This window comes from Galeopterus variegatus, unplaced genomic scaffold (genome assembly GCF_000696425.1).
Source record: "Galeopterus variegatus unplaced genomic scaffold, G_variegatus-3.0.2 Scaffold8801, whole genome shotgun sequence".
In the NCBI taxonomy this organism is placed as follows: domain Eukaryota; kingdom Metazoa; phylum Chordata; class Mammalia; order Dermoptera; family Cynocephalidae; genus Galeopterus; species Galeopterus variegatus.
In genome coordinates this window covers 32,394-50,932 of record NW_007734912.1, presented here as the reverse complement: position 1 = coordinate 50,932, position 18,539 = coordinate 32,394, and the positions used below count along the sequence as shown (strand labels likewise).

At 34.9% G+C, this 18,539-nt stretch overlaps 1 protein-coding gene across 1 annotated transcript in view; it reads left to right on the top strand.

The window, feature by feature from the left end:
* The window catches only part of LOC103608766 (flocculation protein FLO11-like), a gene marked incomplete at its 5' end in the record, with an annotated part of 52,946 nt that overhangs the window by 23,190 nt on the left and 11,217 nt on the right, over window positions 1–18,539 (top strand). Inside the window, 4 exons of the mRNA XM_008593162.1 lie at window positions 3,152–3,223; window positions 16,734–16,799; window positions 16,883–16,966; window positions 17,115–17,174. Coding sequence (XP_008591384.1) covers window positions 3,152–3,223; window positions 16,734–16,799; window positions 16,883–16,966; window positions 17,115–17,174 — 282 coding nt within the window. The remainder of the gene's footprint in view (window positions 1–3,151; window positions 3,224–16,733; window positions 16,800–16,882; window positions 16,967–17,114; window positions 17,175–18,539) is intronic.

Genomic DNA, 18,539 nt, shown 5'->3' with positions numbered 1-18,539 from the left:
CCTGCACCGTGCTCAGCCAGTGAGCGGGAACTGGTCTCCACATGGGATCCAAACCCTGGGTGGGAGCGCCGCCGCACTCCCAAGCGGCGCACTCTCCAGTGCGCCACCGGGCCAGCCCACAGCAAATAATTTTTAAAAAAGGTGAAAGGCTTAGGGATTCAGGTAACAACATATTTCATGTGATCCAACAATATGAAATGACTCTGACCTCCTCTCCTGTATATTTTAAACTCTCACAAAAACTAATGAGAAAATCCCAATTATTATCATCTTCATTACATTAATTAAATTTATTGTTACTATTGTGGATATGATTATTCTACTTTGTGTTAAAACAAATCTAGTTCAACATATACGTTTTGGAAATTTAAAGGAATATTGACAGAAGAAAGTGGTGAAGGTAGTGGAATTCTTCACTTGAGTGTCAGAGGTTGGTGAAGGCAGCAGTAGAACTTTCATGCAGAACAGAACTGTTAGCATGGGTCATGATTTCAAAGGGGGAGAAATAGGACCAATGGAATATGTAAGCAGGAAGCACATTTTGGCTCAGTAGGTGAGAATTTTGTCTCAATTCTAACAGTTAGACCTGAATGTCCTGCCTTGGGTGGTGGGGGAAGTGTTCATGAGGCTATTGAACAGAACAGTGAGATTCATGTCTTGGATGAGGTCATCTTGGTTGAACCAGATGACCTTCGATATCACATCTGATCATAAGATCCTATGGTCTTATGTGTGCAGTTTAACAAGATATCTCTGTACAGGGTTTCTGCAACTATATTCTTTAGAGAAGTTGAGGATGAGAACACAAACATTATTAATGATTATGCATCCTGAAATGAGAGGCAAGGGCGTAGGTAGTAAGTCCACAGTTGTTGAGTTAGAGTACCTGTGTCCAAATCCCAGCTATGACTGTCTAACTGGTAAGCTTGGATAAGTTACTTAACATTTCTGTACCTCAGTTTTCATGTATAAAATGGGTATAATATGGTATCTTCTTAATAGGTTTGTTTTGTGACAATTAAGTGAGATAGGTCACATAAAGTTTTTAGAGTGGTACTCGGCCCATTGTGATTTTTATTGTTTTATTATTATTATTGTTGTTGTAATTATTATTACACTTAAATATTTATAAAATCGTCATAGAAAATGAATGGCATATTTTATTCTGCATTATAGGTCTGTTCAGATATTCTTTGGAACACAATATTATCTTATGGAGAAAGCATGGGTATTGGATCTAGGCAGGCTCTTTATGGGCTATGTGGTCTTGGACAAGTCACTTGACCTCTTCTTTTCCTACTAACCCTTTAGTTATAGGACTTCTATAAGATTAAATGAGGCAATATATGTAATTTGCCTAGTAATAAATGTTGGCTACTATTGCCCATGAAGAGATGGCATTTATTTTCAATCCTTATCCAAATAAGTTTTTGTTTGGGGATGACAGCAGTGCAGGACAAATGCGGAAACTTAAGGATTGAAGAAACCTGAGACATCCTTCAGCAATTGCCCCTCATGTAGGAAATGGGAGTGCAAGACCTAGAAGAGTTGAGAGACTTGTGGAAGGCTACACAGCTTCTTATGAGTGGGAAGAGCTATTTGGAGAAGAGAAAGTGGAAAATAAACATTCAGAGTTCACCTTTTGGAAAAAAAGAGTGCAGCTTCTGAGATCTTGTGCATGCTTTGCTGAAAGTGCGTTTGTGTATGAGTGTGTGTGTAACTGTATGTCAGTGCATGTGAATTTTGTGTGTGTGCATATGAATATATATACATATTTCTGTGTGAGAGTATGTGTGTGTAAATGAGTATGTATGAGTGTGTGTGTAACTGTATGTCAGTGCATGTGAATTTTGTGTGTGTGCATATGAATATTTATACATATTTCTGTGTGAGAGTATGTGTGTGTAAATGAGTATGTGTGTGTGTGTGTGAGTGTGGTTATCTGGCTTAGGTGGCTTTCTTTGTCATCTGCTGGCATCCAGGCTTCAGTTTGCTAATTCCTTTTCATTATTTCTAAAACAATAGATAGGAAAAAAATAGGAAAAAGAGAGGATGTGTTCTGCTTCTGGCCGGACGCTTACTTTCTTCCTCTGTGTCTGGCACTCTAATTTCTCTTTACTTCAACTTCTTCCTAAGGAACATGAATGTGCCAGCCTCTTTTCTTCATCACACTAGTTTAATGAAAGTCACTTCAGTTACATGTATAAAACTCAAGGTTTAATTTTATTTGACTGTCTTCTTCTGCAGACCCTCTGTGCAAATTTCCCTGCTGGCTCTGGGCCACTGGGGAAGCTGCCTGAGACAAAGGCATTTGAAATGGTAGGAACTTTGAACTTAGTTAAGCAGCTTGAGACCCAGAGCAATATCAAAACTGGGTTTTCGATTGTGCATTTTATCCTGATTTCTACAACTTCCTCCTGCTCACTGCTCTCCCCCAAATACTCCATGAAACTGAACCATATTACTTTGAGTTTTACTTAAAACTCAGGAACTTTTATCATTTGCTGATTAACATCACTGTATTAGAAAGTGCAAGAGATGGCGATGAACTTTAAAAAAATGAGTTTAAGATCAAGACCTTGTACTTCTTTTTTTTTCCATTATGAAATTAAATTGCTGATATAACGTACTCAGATGATAGACTACATTGCTGCTTGTTAAAAGTTGCTAATGAATTTTATGTATTCTGATCTTTTGTTTTTATGAATGATGTAGGAGAATGTATCATGAACTCAATTAAATTTATTGGCACAATATTTAATTATGGCACTATAAAACAGAAACATAATCCATTGAGGATCCAATAGAACACCCCCCACCCCCATTAATAGAATAGTGCTTCTATGAGGGCATGATGCTAATGGGAGATTTATATACAGTTTTGTGAAAATAAATGTTTTTACGTTCTGAAACTTGGAAGCATGTAATTGCCTATAATCTCTAGGTTTATGTTTTACTGTGATAAATCCTTGCTTCTCATTCTAATAAAATGTTAACTTGGTAAGCTAATTTTTTTCCTGTCAGAAACAAGTTGTAATAACTCTTTTCTTCATTTGATAATGTGTCATTCGACTTGCTAGAACTGTCTAAAATTATGTCATATTCTTTCCCCTTTTCATCCCCACTCTTGCTTTCTGGTTACTCATTCTAGCAATACAAGATCAAGTCAAGCTACAAGGCTTTTGCAGCAATCCCTACAAACACATTGCTTTTGGAACAGAAGGTCAGTGTTGGCTCAAAAGCAGAGTGAATTTTATCTTTCTTATGTCATTTTTTTGTTATGTTTTTAAAAATTTCTGTTGGAAAGATTCATTTTATAATTCTTCCTCTACTAAACTAAAATGCTGCTCTTAGTTTAGATGATGTGATGAAAGCATCTTGGTGAATATAACTGGAGATATCATTGATTTATCTCTAGAGCCTGGACATGAACCTAGAGATGTCTAGCTCACTGTCAAGTGGCCTTGGGAAACTTGATTCAGATTTGGATGGATTCACATCCTTTGGAATATTAAATAGTCGTTATTTTTAAGAACTTCCACCTTTATCCATGTTGATCAAAAAAGTTGAGGTGAAATGGAGTTACATGCAGGCACCTGGCCACCTTGGTCATTGACTGGTGCAGACTTGGTGATTAATCGTGGCTTCCACCACTATACTATACTGTTACCGAGATACTATAGCTGAGTGTCCAACTTAGCCCCACAGATCCTATCATGGGACCACCTTGGTCATTGACTGGTGCAGACTTGGTGATTAATCGTGGCTTCCACCACTATACTATCCTGTTACCGAGATACTATAGCTGAGTGTCCAACTTAGCCCCACAGATCCTATCATGGGATAAACCTCCTCATTCATTCTTGTCAACCATTGATCCTATCTCCAGAAATGGGAGGGAGGATTGTGATCACTCCTCACGACCCAGCTGCTTTCACATGTCTCCAGGACATTTTTGCTTTGCTATTAAGAGTCATTAATTATAAAATTATAGGATGTTACTTCAGTAAGTAAATTAAATTAAAGCCTCTTGTTTAATAAGTGCATTATGTATGCTCAAATGAAGGCCAAGTGTAGGATTCATATTGGAATCAAAGTGAAATCAGTTACCAAGTCTGTGAAATTATGCATTTCATAAATTATCCTTATGATGATGTATTTAAGCAATTTATCTCTTAGAGCATTAAGCTCATTTTTTTTCTGTGTAATTATTGTGTTTCAAATACTGTTCCTATCATTTGTTAAGATGTTAATGTTTGTCAACCAGGTGGTATTTTGATCATTGGTTTATAAATGTAAATTCTTTCTCTTTCAGTATGATCTGGAAAATAAAACCTTTGTATGACCTCTTGTCTAAAAAGTACGGATTGTTAGTGTGAAATGCTAAGTAGCATATAGGTGAACACTAAGTGGACAACATTTTTTTACAGTATATATCTCTGAAAATAATTCCAAGTTATCCACGTATGGTCTACAGTCTATGTTCTATACATCTAAATGCTTTGAACTGGAGAATCTCTACCCTGCTGGAAAGTCTGCAACTTTTTCTCTATCTTCTTTCCTGAATTCCTACCTTTTATAGCTTGTTATAGGATGTTATGGGCCTAAAATACTGATTTCAGGAGGTTCCTGGAGGAAATGGGAGGTAGCACTTTCCCCAGTCACCCCTTATCCTGCTGTCTAGGGCCAACACGGGGAGTCATGGTGGCAGTGTCTGCACACCACAGACCCTCTGCCCATTTCAGATAGACATTTTTGGAATCTGGTCACAGTGTCTGGCTTCACAGATATGTGAGAATCTTTCTCCCTCAGCAGCGAGGCCACGAGGAGACTAGGAGACTGCTGTGTCGAATCTGGTCACAGTGTCTGGCTTCACAGATATGTGAGAATCTTTCTCCCTCAGCAGCGAGGAGACTAGGAGACTGCTGTGTCGTGGTTTCCTCCCTTATGCTGTCTTTCCTCACATGGGCCCATTCTCCTGAAACTGTGTGCTGCTACTATATTAATTTCCTATTTAGAAAAATGACAGTTAATTCTTTCTGGGAGTCTTCTGTGAGATAAGACTGGATATCAGTACTGGTTCCAGAATCTCTGACCACCAGCTCTCTTCTCTTCCAGTTAAATGGATTATAGAGATTAAAATCTATTTGTTAGTCATTAGAAATGAGGAATTATTGGAATAATTTCCAATTTCATCACAAACCCATTTTATAAATGTATATGATTGTATTGATGTATAGTTAACCTAAGACAAGTTCATATGGGACAGGCTTTGTGCTTTTAATTTTAAGTAAAAATTTTGTAGAAAAATTACTATTTTTATTTTTGGTACAACAAAATGTAAATATTATGACATCTAATTAAAAATAATGTTATTTTAGGGGGAAATGAATTATCGTGTAAACACTAGTGTAGGTAGTTGTCTCTTGGCAAAGATAAATTGTTTTGGGACCACAAATATTTGAATTAATCAAAGGTCACAAGATATGATGTGAATGTTCTTTTTCTTCTTTAGATCCTTTGTATAAGTCCACATATTTTCTGCTGGCTTTCCCATGTTATGTGTTTCTCAGTGAGAATTTTTAAATAACAAAGGTCTTATCTAAAGATTTTATGAGAGTTTATTTCCATTTTTAATAATATTTCTTGAATGATGTTGTGCTGCTATCTTGGGTGTTGTAATTTTTAAAAAGTAAATTTCGCACTTTAGTCCTTTTTACCTGTATGTTTATACAATAGACTTTGTCCTATGGCATTGAAACCAGGGGGATTTATTTCTAAACTGAGAGAAAAATTCAAACTATAATTTTCAGAAACTCATCTATTTTGAGAAGAATCAACATTTTGGAATATTTTAAATCACAGAAGCTTTTTTGAGATCCCTTTGATATCACACAGACCACCACAATTAAGGGGTCGGATGATGCTGTGGTCTCATTATAACACTTAGTTAAGGTCCATACTATGGAATACCTTGAAGATAGAACTAATATTCATATATATATATATAATTAAAGTCTTTATTTCAACAATTAATTCTCTTCCCAATAAGATTATACTCATGATGGCTATCTTAAGCCACATTCTGTACTATAGCGCATAGTATAATTAAAGAGAAAACAGAATTAGTTTCTGAATATAATACAGTTTTTAAAAGCAAGATTTTCTCCAAATTGAAATACAAGCATCCCTCGCAATGTGTCATTAAGCTATTATTGAATCACTGGGTTGGTTTCAGCTTTAACCACTCCTGGACAAAGCCCATCATTTTCAAAAGAGTACATTTTGTTGGCAGGGGACATGAAGTTTCTGGTACTTCTGTTCTGTAATTTATTGCCTGCATCAAAACTTAAATTTATAGCTTATTTCATATTCTATCATTTTTTTCTCTGTAACTGTTTAGAAAGGAAGCATTTTTAGCTTATGTCTTAACTAAGGCTTTATAGATGAGATAATTATTTTAATGTGTTGGCTTTAGAATCTTTGGTTTAATTGCCTGCCCAAAATCATTTTCTCCAAGACTGACATGAGGATGAAAAACAAGTAATTATCAAATAATCAGATTAACATGTATTTGTGACTGTCCATGGACTTTATTACAATATGTTTAATAATATACTGAGGTCTATAGACAAAATAACTTTAATATGGACATTATTTTTAGTCTCAATGCATGGACTGCTGTCTTTTTCAGAGAATGTTAAAGATTTCTCTCTCTCCTATTGACTAATTTTTCTTCTTATCATCTGAGTCTAATAGCAATAGGTAAAAAGTTAAAATTAATATGTTTGGCACATATTAATATTCCAAGCAAATTGATTATTATTTTTGTTGTGCAATTGTATTAAGGAAAGGAAAGATGAAGTAATATTTACAAAAAATCAAAGAGTAAGCATTTTATTTTCTTAAAAGTGATTAATATCTCTTCCATGACAAATCATAAATTTTTTTCTTTGAAAGTAATTTAAATTCTCTGTTTCTTTTCTCACAAGAATTTCTCAGGACAAAGGTGAGGCTAGGGTTAGGTACAATTTTCCTAACAAATGGCATTGCTATCTGCCATTTTCAAGATAAATTTAATTCATAAGCGTGTATGTATTTGACAGAAGAATTCTAGAGCAGCTCAATTTAAATTACAGGATAAATTATTTAAATTGAAAGTTGTAGGCTATAAATCCTTTTTTCTTGTGGAAGATAAAGAATAGCTATATTGAAGATGATAGTAAAAACTTTGGTTTCAAAATAGAAAGGCAAAGATTTGATATATCCTGTCAGTTGTCAAATCAATTTATTCTAAGATGCCTGTATAATTTTTTAAAGCTGTTAAACTCCAATCTGATTAAACATATGTTTTTGAGCGAGAGTATTTTAAGATCTATGCATGTCTCAAAAATTTAACAAAACCTGGTGGCTAATTTAGTACATGACCTATATTAGAGAGACATTGCTTAATTTAGATGAGTATGACAGAAAAGTGTGCTTCCAGATTTCTTCAGCAATGGAGAAGTGTTCAGGACTCAAATCTATGCTAATCGGTTTTCCTCAGGTTGTTTTCTACCATGTGCATATAAATGCTTTTAGAGCAGATACCAAACCATATTTAGTTATGCATAGTTAATAGTTTTTTCTCTACTGTAAACTTTTTTGAGGAAATGTAGTAGTTTTTTGTTAAATGTTCATTGAATGAATGAATTTAGTTTGGGGCTGGGTAGGTAGGTCTTTCAAATTTCAAATTTTATTCTACAGGATCTTAAGGCAAATTTTTGCTGGTAGGACTATAAATTAAAAAAGGGCCCAGTGTATGACATTTGAACAATAATAAGAAAGAGTATTTCTTTAGGATAGAATAAGCCTCATTAATTATAATTCTATAGAAACACTACAAAAGGCCTTGCTTTGGTTTGAATGTTTTCCCCAAATTTCATGTGTTGGAAACTTAATCTTCAAATTCATATGTTGATTGGAGGTGGGACCTTTGGGAGATAATTAGGATTGGATAAGGTCATCGGGGTGGGGACCCCATGGTGACTTTGTAATAAGATGAAGAGAAACCTGAGCTGACACATATACACTCTTGCTCTCTTACCACGTGCTGTCCTCCTCTATGACACGATGCAGCAAGAAAGCCCCCAAAGATGCTGGCACCATGCTCTTGAACTTCTTAGCCCCCAGAACTGTGAGCTAAATGAACTTCTGTTGTTTATAAATACCTAGTCTGCGGTAGTCGATATAGCAACACAAACAAACTAACACAGGCCTTCTGCTAGAGAAGTAAGTTGGTTTTAGACTTGGCACCTTTTGGCTATTAGACAGTCTGATCAAAATGACTGACACACTGAGTACACTAGAGTATCAGACACTGAGCTAAATGCTTTACCATCTTCATGACCCTGTGAAGAGTTTGATGCTCAGTGATACCAAGTAAATTCCCCAAACCATTAGGGCTGGTAAGTTGCTGAATCAAACCTCAAATAAGAGCTGATTGTCTCTCAGCCTTTCCCTTCTCAGTACACAACAGTGACATCAATTAGCTAAAGTGAAATATTGAGCAAAAGATGATTTCTGATCCTTCTCTACAGCACTTTTTTTATTACTTGCTAAAATGTATTTAAATCCTTATAAATTAGAGCTACAAAAGTATTTTGTTTTTATGAGGAACAACAATTAAAGGGAATTGGACATAATTTAGTCTTAGAAGACTTGAGTGAATGAGGGCTTGCGAACCAGCTCAGTTCCTTGAGCAACTGAAAGAGATGAGTGAAAGAGGTGCTGGCTGGAAATAAGGAACGCCCTTCTGATATCCTTAATTAAATGAAGGGAAAGTATGGATTCTCTTGCCATGGAGCCTTTGTAAAATGGATTTATAATTGGTTCTCATGTTTTGCAAAAAATCCCTTCTGTGTTGTTGGAGGAACAGTCATTCAACCTTCCATAGCTTTTGGGACTAAAAATACCAAGTAGAGTTCCTCAGTTCTCGGCATTTTTAAACCAATCATATGAAAATAATCTACTGTTAACTATGCCTAGGTATTTAAAAAAATTGTACTTTTACAAATATGCAAGGTCCTTTGGCTTGTAGTGTACTTTTTTATTTTTATTTTTCCTTTTCTTTAGAGGTGAATGCTATTCAGACTGGAATCCCCAACTAGATGATCAAAGTGAGATTTATTTTTCCGAGTATATATCCAATCCTGCAAATGGTTTTGTGTTAATCAGGTCTTTTGTAGTTCTCAGTGGATTTATTCCACCTAATAGCTAGTCAGATTAACACAGTATAGGAGCATTTATGCTTTACATGAATCGTTTTTAGTGGGTTTATTTGATCATTGCTAAAATATAGTAACTCATGCAGGAAATTTTTGAAATTCAATCTGATAGTCTAGGCATAACAATAAGTTTACCAGTCTTTTTAGATCACTCTTCTTTTGGAGGCAGTTTGCTTCCTAATTACATTTAGAGTATAACTAATTCATTTGATCTTCAGATTTTTAGAACTGAATCCTATTTCCTAAGGGAGCAAGTTAGACTTTTTCCATGTACAGTACTCCCTCCTTATCTGAGGGACTCCCAGTGATGTCTGAAATGGCAGATAGTACTGATCCTGACTGCCATCAGTTGGAACATGTTTCTGTTCATGTCTTCCATTCACATGGAAATTTAATTCCTTCTCGAGCTTAACTAAGCACTTATCACTCTCTATGGTTGCAACTTTTGCAGTTTGAGGGACAACAGCAAAACTAGCGCAAATTTATTTTTCCTTCACAATTTTACTAAGAGAAGTTTTGTTCTTATTGTGGATCTTAGCAACCTCAGCATACAATTTTTTTTTTCTTTCCTCATTAAGTCAAGAACTTTGAACTTTTCACTTAAAGAAAACACTTTATGGCTTCTTTTTGGCATATTGGAATTGTCAGCATCAGTACTCTTGTGCTTTGGGGCCATTATTAAGTAAAATAAGAGTTCCTGAACACAAGCATTGTGATGATACCTCAGCAGTCAATCTGAAAACATGGATGTCTATTAAGTGACTAATGGGCAGGTGGTGTAGACATTGAGAGTCTGCTGGACAATGTAATGCTGCTGGCTAACTTATCAAAAAGCAATGTATGATCAGACTTTTTATTAATGGAGACTTAAAATATTTTCCTGTAATAAATTTTTGAATGGTGGGGGAAAAAGCTACTTTTTATGCTTGCTAGAAGAAGTGGAACAAAATGACATATTTGACAAATAACTTCCAGTCAATGAAAAATAATTTCTAGTAAATTTCAAGGATTTTTAAGGTCAAAGTAAGCTCCCTTAATTTTTTTTTTTTTTTTTTTTAATGCAGTCTAACTATTTGCCCCATTGCAAACTTTTAGGTTTACTAACCTAATGCCAGTTATCTTCATTAGCTTTTCCAGGGGCCTGAGTAGATAGCTTGGACATTCTTTGAGTGAATTTCAATATTTTAAATAGCTTAATAAAAGTTGTAGTGCCTGTAGTAAGTTCCTACAGACTAACTAAAATAACATCCTTATCTGCTTTTGGATTAAAAATAATAATAGTCTCATTGCACTTACAGTGATAATATGCTAAGATCTTTGATGGTAAATGAATTTAATACTAATATGGAAAATAGTTTGTTAATTAAAATATTCATAGAGTTTAAACCACTTTTCTAGAGCATTTTACCAGAGAGCATTAAAATCATACTATTTTTATGATTAATTTATGTATTTAAATTAACTCCATGTATTCATTGGTTTAAATCCATCCTGAAGATCTTTACTGAGCACCTTTCTTATTCTCTATCCTGGGGCTACAAAGATAAATATCATATTTACCTGACCCTAACAAGACAAATGGTCTAATAGGGTAGAAATACAATCTAGGGCCAGCCCCGTGGCTCACTCGGGAGAGTGCGGCGCTGGTAGCACTGAGGCCGTGGGTTTGGATCCTATATAGGGATGGCCGGTGTGCTCACTGCCTGAGCGTGGTGCAGACCACACTGTGCCAAGGGTTGTGATCCCCTTACTGGTCAAAACAACATCAACAACAAAAAGAAATACAATTTAAAAAGTAATTATGATACAACATGCTTAGGGTATGTGCAAAGTGATATGGTGCCCCAGCCAGGGAGTGAAAGATTTTGCCTTGTGTGACAGTCAAGAAAGATATTATCAAGCAGTTTGATTTGGATCTTCAGGATGAATAGGAATTCTTTAAGTGAACTGAAGTGGGGGAATGATGATTTAGGGTGAGTTAATAACACGTACTACAGGGAGGGTGGAGCAAGATGGCCAACTAGAAGGACCCATGCTCGTCTCTCCCACAAAAGCAGAGAATATGTTGAACATGCAACTATGCTTGGATGAACATAACTGGAAGAGAGAGCTGGAACACATCAAAGGAGTAGCAGAGATGCTGGTGAGTGCAGAAACTCAGGTTAGCAACACAGCAAATTAAAGAAAATTCCTGGCCTCCATCACTGCATCCCCCAGCCAGGAGCAGCAAGGACCCGGGAGTAATTTTTGCCAAAGGAGGGAGGTGAGCAAATGTGGTACAGGGGTCCAGTGGCCCAAACCACAGGGGAATCATGCTGCCCTTGTGGGCTGTGTGTCCAGTGTGGAGAATTGTTGGCAGCCCACACAACTGCACTGATCCAGGGAGGGAGTTCACACAGAGCTGCCCTCAACCCCCTGGTCCCAGGCTGCTGCCATAGTTGCTACTTTGGGATAGAACCCAACACCTGAATGCATTTTGCTTTGGAGCCCAATAGACACATTGTGTACATGTATTGATATTCAACTCTGTATCCCACAAATAAATATAATCAATGTTTCAATTAAAAAAAAAAAGGTTACCATGATGGTTACCATAAAAAGAAACAAATAATTAAATAACATGTTGTAAAAAAGATCACACAAGTTGAAAAAACTCAAGTGGTTCTTGGTGGTTAATGGGAAGCGTGCTAGTGAGGAGAGGATGGAAGTCATTGTTGGAAAGGTGAGAAGGTGCCAGGACAAACTTCTTTCCTAAGGAGTTTTTTTTTAGTCCTGGTTTTTAACTTCTGAGATTTTTCTTCTGTGTAATTATCACTAGTAGAGGTCATGTGTAAGGCCTAAAATTAAAGTCCAATATTGTGTGCTATCCTGACATGTGCTTAAATTTGGAGAGCCTCAAATGGACTAACTGACTCTGCTCCTGCAGATAAGGTCCCCTAGCCAAGGAATCCTCCTCATTAAAATGACGAGGTGCAGTTCCTGTTTATGCCTTAGCAGTAGGTTCCAGTTTCTTCAGAATTATTCAAACAAGCCAATCACAGTGGGAACCATGGGGCACCTCAACTTCTTGATACCCACAGCCCCCGGGTTGACTTTCTCCCTTGTGTGGCCCTGGATTGAATGCAGTGTCCTCTTCCCATAGACTGTGAGTATATGTGGCTAGTAATCTGTTGATTTCATCTGTCCAGTCAAGGGTATGTATTCAGCCATCCCCACAACACTAGGAAAGAAACATCTCCCTCACCAACAGGGTGCATAGGAGGTGATTCGAACACCATGTCAGGAAAAAATTAAACCATCTGAACACCAGCTAGAAGTTACTTTTATGAAATTTTCTGTTCCCTGCCAATCATTCTCATTGATTAATCATAATTTTAGAGGATAAAGGAAGAAAGCATATGAGAGATTTTTTTATGGTGAGAAAGAGACAGTCAAGTTTTTCTATTAGGTTTTCATTGCCAGTCTTCTGAATTTTGTTATGTAATAAAGAGAAGTAAATTTTGAAAACAAAACTCTTCAGACAGCATTTTTCTTCATGAGTTATTAAAATGAACGAATAGTTTGATCTTGCCTTTTACTTGGCATTTACCTGAATTTTTATGGGTTATATCCTGTGCAAGAATGACGACTGTAGTAACTGGACATGGTGCCTGTTAGTTCTGGATCTGTTATATCCCTGACTCTGTTAGAAGAAAGAAAATAGATTCTGATGAGCAATGGATTCCATTGTTCCATGGCTGAAATGACACTTTCTAGTCAGGATATGACTACATCAGAATAATGAAGAAATCAGGAATAGGAAGGAAATCTAAATAAGAGACAGGGTGGCCTATAATTCTAAAAAGTTATATAAGAAATGACAATAAAGAACTGAGTCTTTTGTTTGTTTAAAAATCTACCAGAAGATATATATTCAAGTGATCATTTTTCTCTTTAAAGTATCTGACTTCAGGGACCAGTCACTTACTTTAATTAGTGTGCAATTACTTATCCACATTTTTGGTGACCTGTTTGTAATTGCCTTCAGAACTCATAACACATATTTTCTGAATAACATTAATAGTGGTAGCTTGTCAGATGTTGAAAGCAGATTGAAACTATATAGTTTAAAATACTTCCTATTGTAAAACACCTAAAATAAATGATCAAAAATTTGAAAATTTATTAAAAATAGGTTGAACCACATGAAATTGACATTTGTTGTAAGTCATTCTCAGTTGAATGCTGGTAATTTCTTGTGGTTCAACCCAATATAAAGCTGAACTCATAAAATAGTTGGGGAAATCCTCAAGGTTCAAATACCAAAAAATAGGCTGAGATTTATAATGTCTATCAGGACACTGATGCTTTGGTTGTTCTGAAGGTATTAAGTTAACTGATAATAAAGATTGAGATTTATTGTCAACTTGGCAAGAGGAGAGAAAGACTTGGGGATGAATGAGATAGAAAACTAGAATTGCTTCCCTATCATAAAAAATCAGGATTATTGAAGGGTTACACTCAATTGCAAGATGGATGAGAAAAAAAAATTGCAAAGGGAAATGACAAGCACATTTTCCTATATTAGTCTGGACTCAGGGTAGGAAAAAAGCCTCTAACTATAAGCCTAACTGAGGTGGGCTTGAAATTTAAATTCGTACAATCTTTGAGATAAAGAAAATGTGTGCTGGAAAATTTTAATTAAATTTACATTAAAATTTGTTTGCCTATTCTGCTTCTGGAAATGGAGGAATAGCTTATACTGGACCAACTGTTTTGCAGATAATGATAAACTCTAGATTATATATATATATGTGTGTATATATTTATATATAAAGATTATATAAATGAATGAATGAATGAATATATATATATATATATAAAGATTCATCTGGAGATGCTGGAGCATTACCAAGTACAAGTAGAAATGCAGTAAAGTCAATGCTTGTGAGAAGAAAATGGCATTGGGTTACTTTTTAGATTTTATGATTTTTCACCTTATGGGTATCCCCTGGTCTGCTCTCCATGAAGCAGGTAAAACTCAGCAAGAAATTTGCAGACTTAACTGAACAAGCTATCAGAGAACAGAGTACAAGATCACATGGGGAACTGAAAAGCTGGGGAGGAACCCAGGAAAAGAGAGAGTCACAGAAGGGGAGCCTCAAATGCTGTATGTAAATAAATTCTCCTCAAGTCTCTGGATGACTATTGAATTATATATGTGCCCATTAAACCCAGCTAAGCTTAAAATAACTGAACAAAGTTTTCAGTTGCTGCCCACCATCAGGGAGACAGAGACATTGGAGCCAAATTAACTGCATGTTACAACTAAACAACAAAATAATTCTCTTCAGGAGACTGTAACAGAATTTGCAGTCTTTGTAACACATCATTTAAAATATTCAGGCTATAATTCAAAGTTTCTAGACATACAAGGAAACAGAATAATGTAAACCATACTCAAGAAAAAATATAATCCATAGGGATCAACCCAGTTTTTTCATATATAGTAATTAGCTGGTAAGGATTTCAAATTTGTTAATATAAATATTCTGAAGTGTGTAAAAAAAGTGCTCATAATGAATTAAGTATGGGAATTCTTATCACAAAAATAGAAAATATAAAATGGAATCAAATGGAAATTCTAGAACTGAAAAATAAAAGTGAAAATTAAAATTCAGTGGATTAATTTAAGAGAAAACTTAAAAGTAAGAGAAAATACAGAAGTGTCATTGAACATGTAGATTGATAGAAATTGCCTGATTTGAAAAATGGGAGGTGGGGGTGGGGGTGGAAATGACATGTGGAATAATATCAAAATATAGGTGGAATATCAAAAGGAGAGAAGAGAGAGAGAATGGAGTGGCAAAAATATTTGAAGAAACTAATGGACAAAAGTTTTCCAAATTGATGAAAGATATAAATGTATATAAATGTATATTTTCAAGCTCAGATAATTTCAAGAAGTTTTAAAAGATAGAAAACCATGCCAAGGCACATCACTATCAAACTTCTAAATGTCAAATAAAAAGAGAAAATCTTGAAAGCAGACAGAGAAAAATAGTACCCTACGTACAAAGAAACAGCAACACAATGATACCTAACTTCTCATCAGAAACAATGGAAGCCAGAAGACAATTGAATGACACCTTGATAATGCTGAGAGAACAAAAGAAACTCTACATTCTTTATCCAGGAAAAGTTCCTTCAAGAAAGAAGAGAAAGTGAGGATATTTTCAGTTAAAAACAAAACACTAAGAGAATTTCTTGATAGCAGACTTGTACTACAAAAAAGGACTAAAGCAAGTTTTTCAGGCTAAGGGAAGATAATGGTAAATATAAACTCAGAACTTTGAAGAGAAATGCAGAGCATGAGAAATGGTGGATATGTGAGAAACTATAAAATATTTTTTTTTGTTGAAATTTTGTTAAAATACAAATAATTATTTAAAGCAAAAATTACAACATGGTAACATGATGTTTTGAACATATTTAAATGTAATTCATATGGCAATTAGAACACAAAAACAAGCAGGGGCGTGAATTGAATGGTATAATTTCAAGATTCCTACATATTATATGAAGCGTTCTCAGATTTTGGATTGCTTGGGTTAGACCTTAGTACGAATGGAAAAATTTTAAGGTTAATTTCTAAAAAAAAAGATAGTCTATGGTGCCTTCATTAGTTAATGTAAGCAATACCAGCTGCTACGATAGAAAAACCTTGACAATTCTGTGGCTTAACAGTATCAATGTTTATTTTCTTCCCACATCATAGTTCAGTGTAGCTCGACTTGGCTGTCCTCTGTGACTCAGTAGTGTTGTCTACTTTCCTCTTGCATCTCAGTTATCTGAAGAAGATGAGAGAGTGAATGATGAAAGTCATGTCCACTTCTAACTCCCTTGCCCCAGAAGTTACACGTCCCTTTTTATTGCACTCAATGAGAATCCCTCACAAGCCCACACTTATATTCTTAAGGCCAAGAAAATGTTGTATAATTGTGCTCAAGATAATGAAAGTATCTGATGAACACCTGGCACTGTCTCTGCTGCATGCCCAAATTAGTAGACAGAAGAACTGAATAAGAAAAAAACACATTTAAAATGCCTACACATTAGAGAATGCCTCATCAAATGACTCATAAATTTTTTTTTTCTTAGAGATACTGAGATATACAAATCTTTCTTTGAAGAGACTTTTCTACTACNGCCAAGAAAATGTTGTATAATTGTGCTCAAGATAATGAAAGTATCTGATGAACACCTGGCACTGTCTCTGCTGCATGCCCAAATTAGTAGACAGAAGAACTGAATAAGAAAAAACCACATTTAAAATGCCTACACATTAGAGAATGCCTCATCAAATGATTCATAAATTTTTTTTTCTTAGAGATACTGAGATATACAAATCTTTCTTTGAAGAGACTTTTCTACTACATTTATATTTGACTAGAAGCCTCATATGAGAACTATTTCATTTATCACTAGGCACTAGATGAACCAGCCAAGACTGAAAGTGTCTCCAAGGACAACACATTAGACCTACCTGTGGAGGTAATGACTTCAGATTACCCCTGCTTTTGGTATGCAATCCGCAAACCCATTGCTAACCCAGTACTTGGTTTCAATTCTTCCAGTTGTGTTTTCCTGCACAGCTCAGGCAGCAAACTGAAGAGGTCTGTGCTACCATTGATAAGGTCTTACAGGATTCCTTGTCTATGGTAATGCCTTAGACTAGAATGTGCAATTCAAATATTTGCTTCGCTTCTCTTTGTTTTTCTCTACTTTAGTATGATGCCTCACAGGCTTGTCTTTTTCTTTTCTTTCTTTCTTTCTTTCTTTTTCTTTTCTATTCTTTTTTCTTTCCAGCATTCTTCTGATTCTCCTTCAAGGTCCCCACAGACATTGTTGAGTTCTGACACAATCAAAGTATGTATATATTTAATATAATTTACTGAACCATAAGATTTACTAGATCGATAATTTTCAAACTACAAGTCAAGGCCCAGTAGTGAATTGGGAAATTAATTTAGTGGAAAGTAATTAGTAATTGTTTTTCAGCAACCAGCATTTTTTAAATGGTAAAATATCAGACTCTATTCCAAGTAGTGTGTCGGTATTGCTGACATTTGTTTCAATTTGTTTACATGTTTGCCTATAGGTAGGCATGTACAGGGTTGCAAAGTAAAATCTATTTCTAACTGTGAGTCAGCTTCAAAACAGTTTGGAAGCCAAGGTATCAGACTTTGTTNTCTATTTCTAACTGTGAGTCAGCTTCAAAACAGTTTGGAAGCCAAGGTATCAGACTTTGTTATTGTATGTTGGCATTTTATGGAAGCACATGTAGAATTTGTGGCTCACTCTAGTCTCTAACAGTAGGTTCAGTATCACTGTCATTTACAGCTGTTTAGAATTGGAGAAGTGAAAAATAAATGTAGATCAAAAATGAAGTAGACTAAAGTAGCAAATATCTGAACATCCTGTGATCCAGTCAAGTAGACACATAAAATTAACTATCACTGGTAGTTTCAAGGGAAACATTAATGAAGTACACTAGAGTAGCATTAGTCTAAGAGCTTAAATATAAGTATTATCTATAATTTTTATTTTATTTTATTTTATTTTGCTGACTGAATTTATTTCATTATTTTTTGACTTGGAGACAGAAACCTAGATATTTTAGATTGTTAGAGTACTACTAAACTATCAGTTGTTATAATTGAATACTTAAATGTTTTCTTCTTATAATGTAGCCATTTTCATTTGTTGGGATAAAATTATTTTTTCAAATATGTAGTACAGCTCCATTCGTTCGAATTTCAAACTGTTTATGGTTTTTCATTTATTGATAATTGTAAGCTAGTTTATTTTGTCAGCCTTGTTTTTTCTTTTGAAATTAGTATAAGTACTTTTTGCATGTCCTTTAAAAAATTATGATACTGTGTGTCTGAAGTAAGTTTTAAAGGTACAGAATTGTTCATAATTGAAAGAGTAATCTTGATTTTTATTTGGAATGTTCTAGACAAATATCCATGAATCATGCCATAAAAACCCAGTAACCAATGTTGTCACATTAAAAAATTATATTTTAACAGAGAGGACCCATGAATGGATAATTGTAGTTCCTGTATGTAAAATCTATGAGTTCATAGAAAGATTAGTATTATCTTTTAATTCCATTTTTCCACAAAATTATAGAAAGTTAGTTCTTATTTTTTTGTTTATCCTTTGGTCTTTTAATGTAAAACTTTAATTTGCCAAAGATACTATATCAACTTTAAAATATGTTTTTTT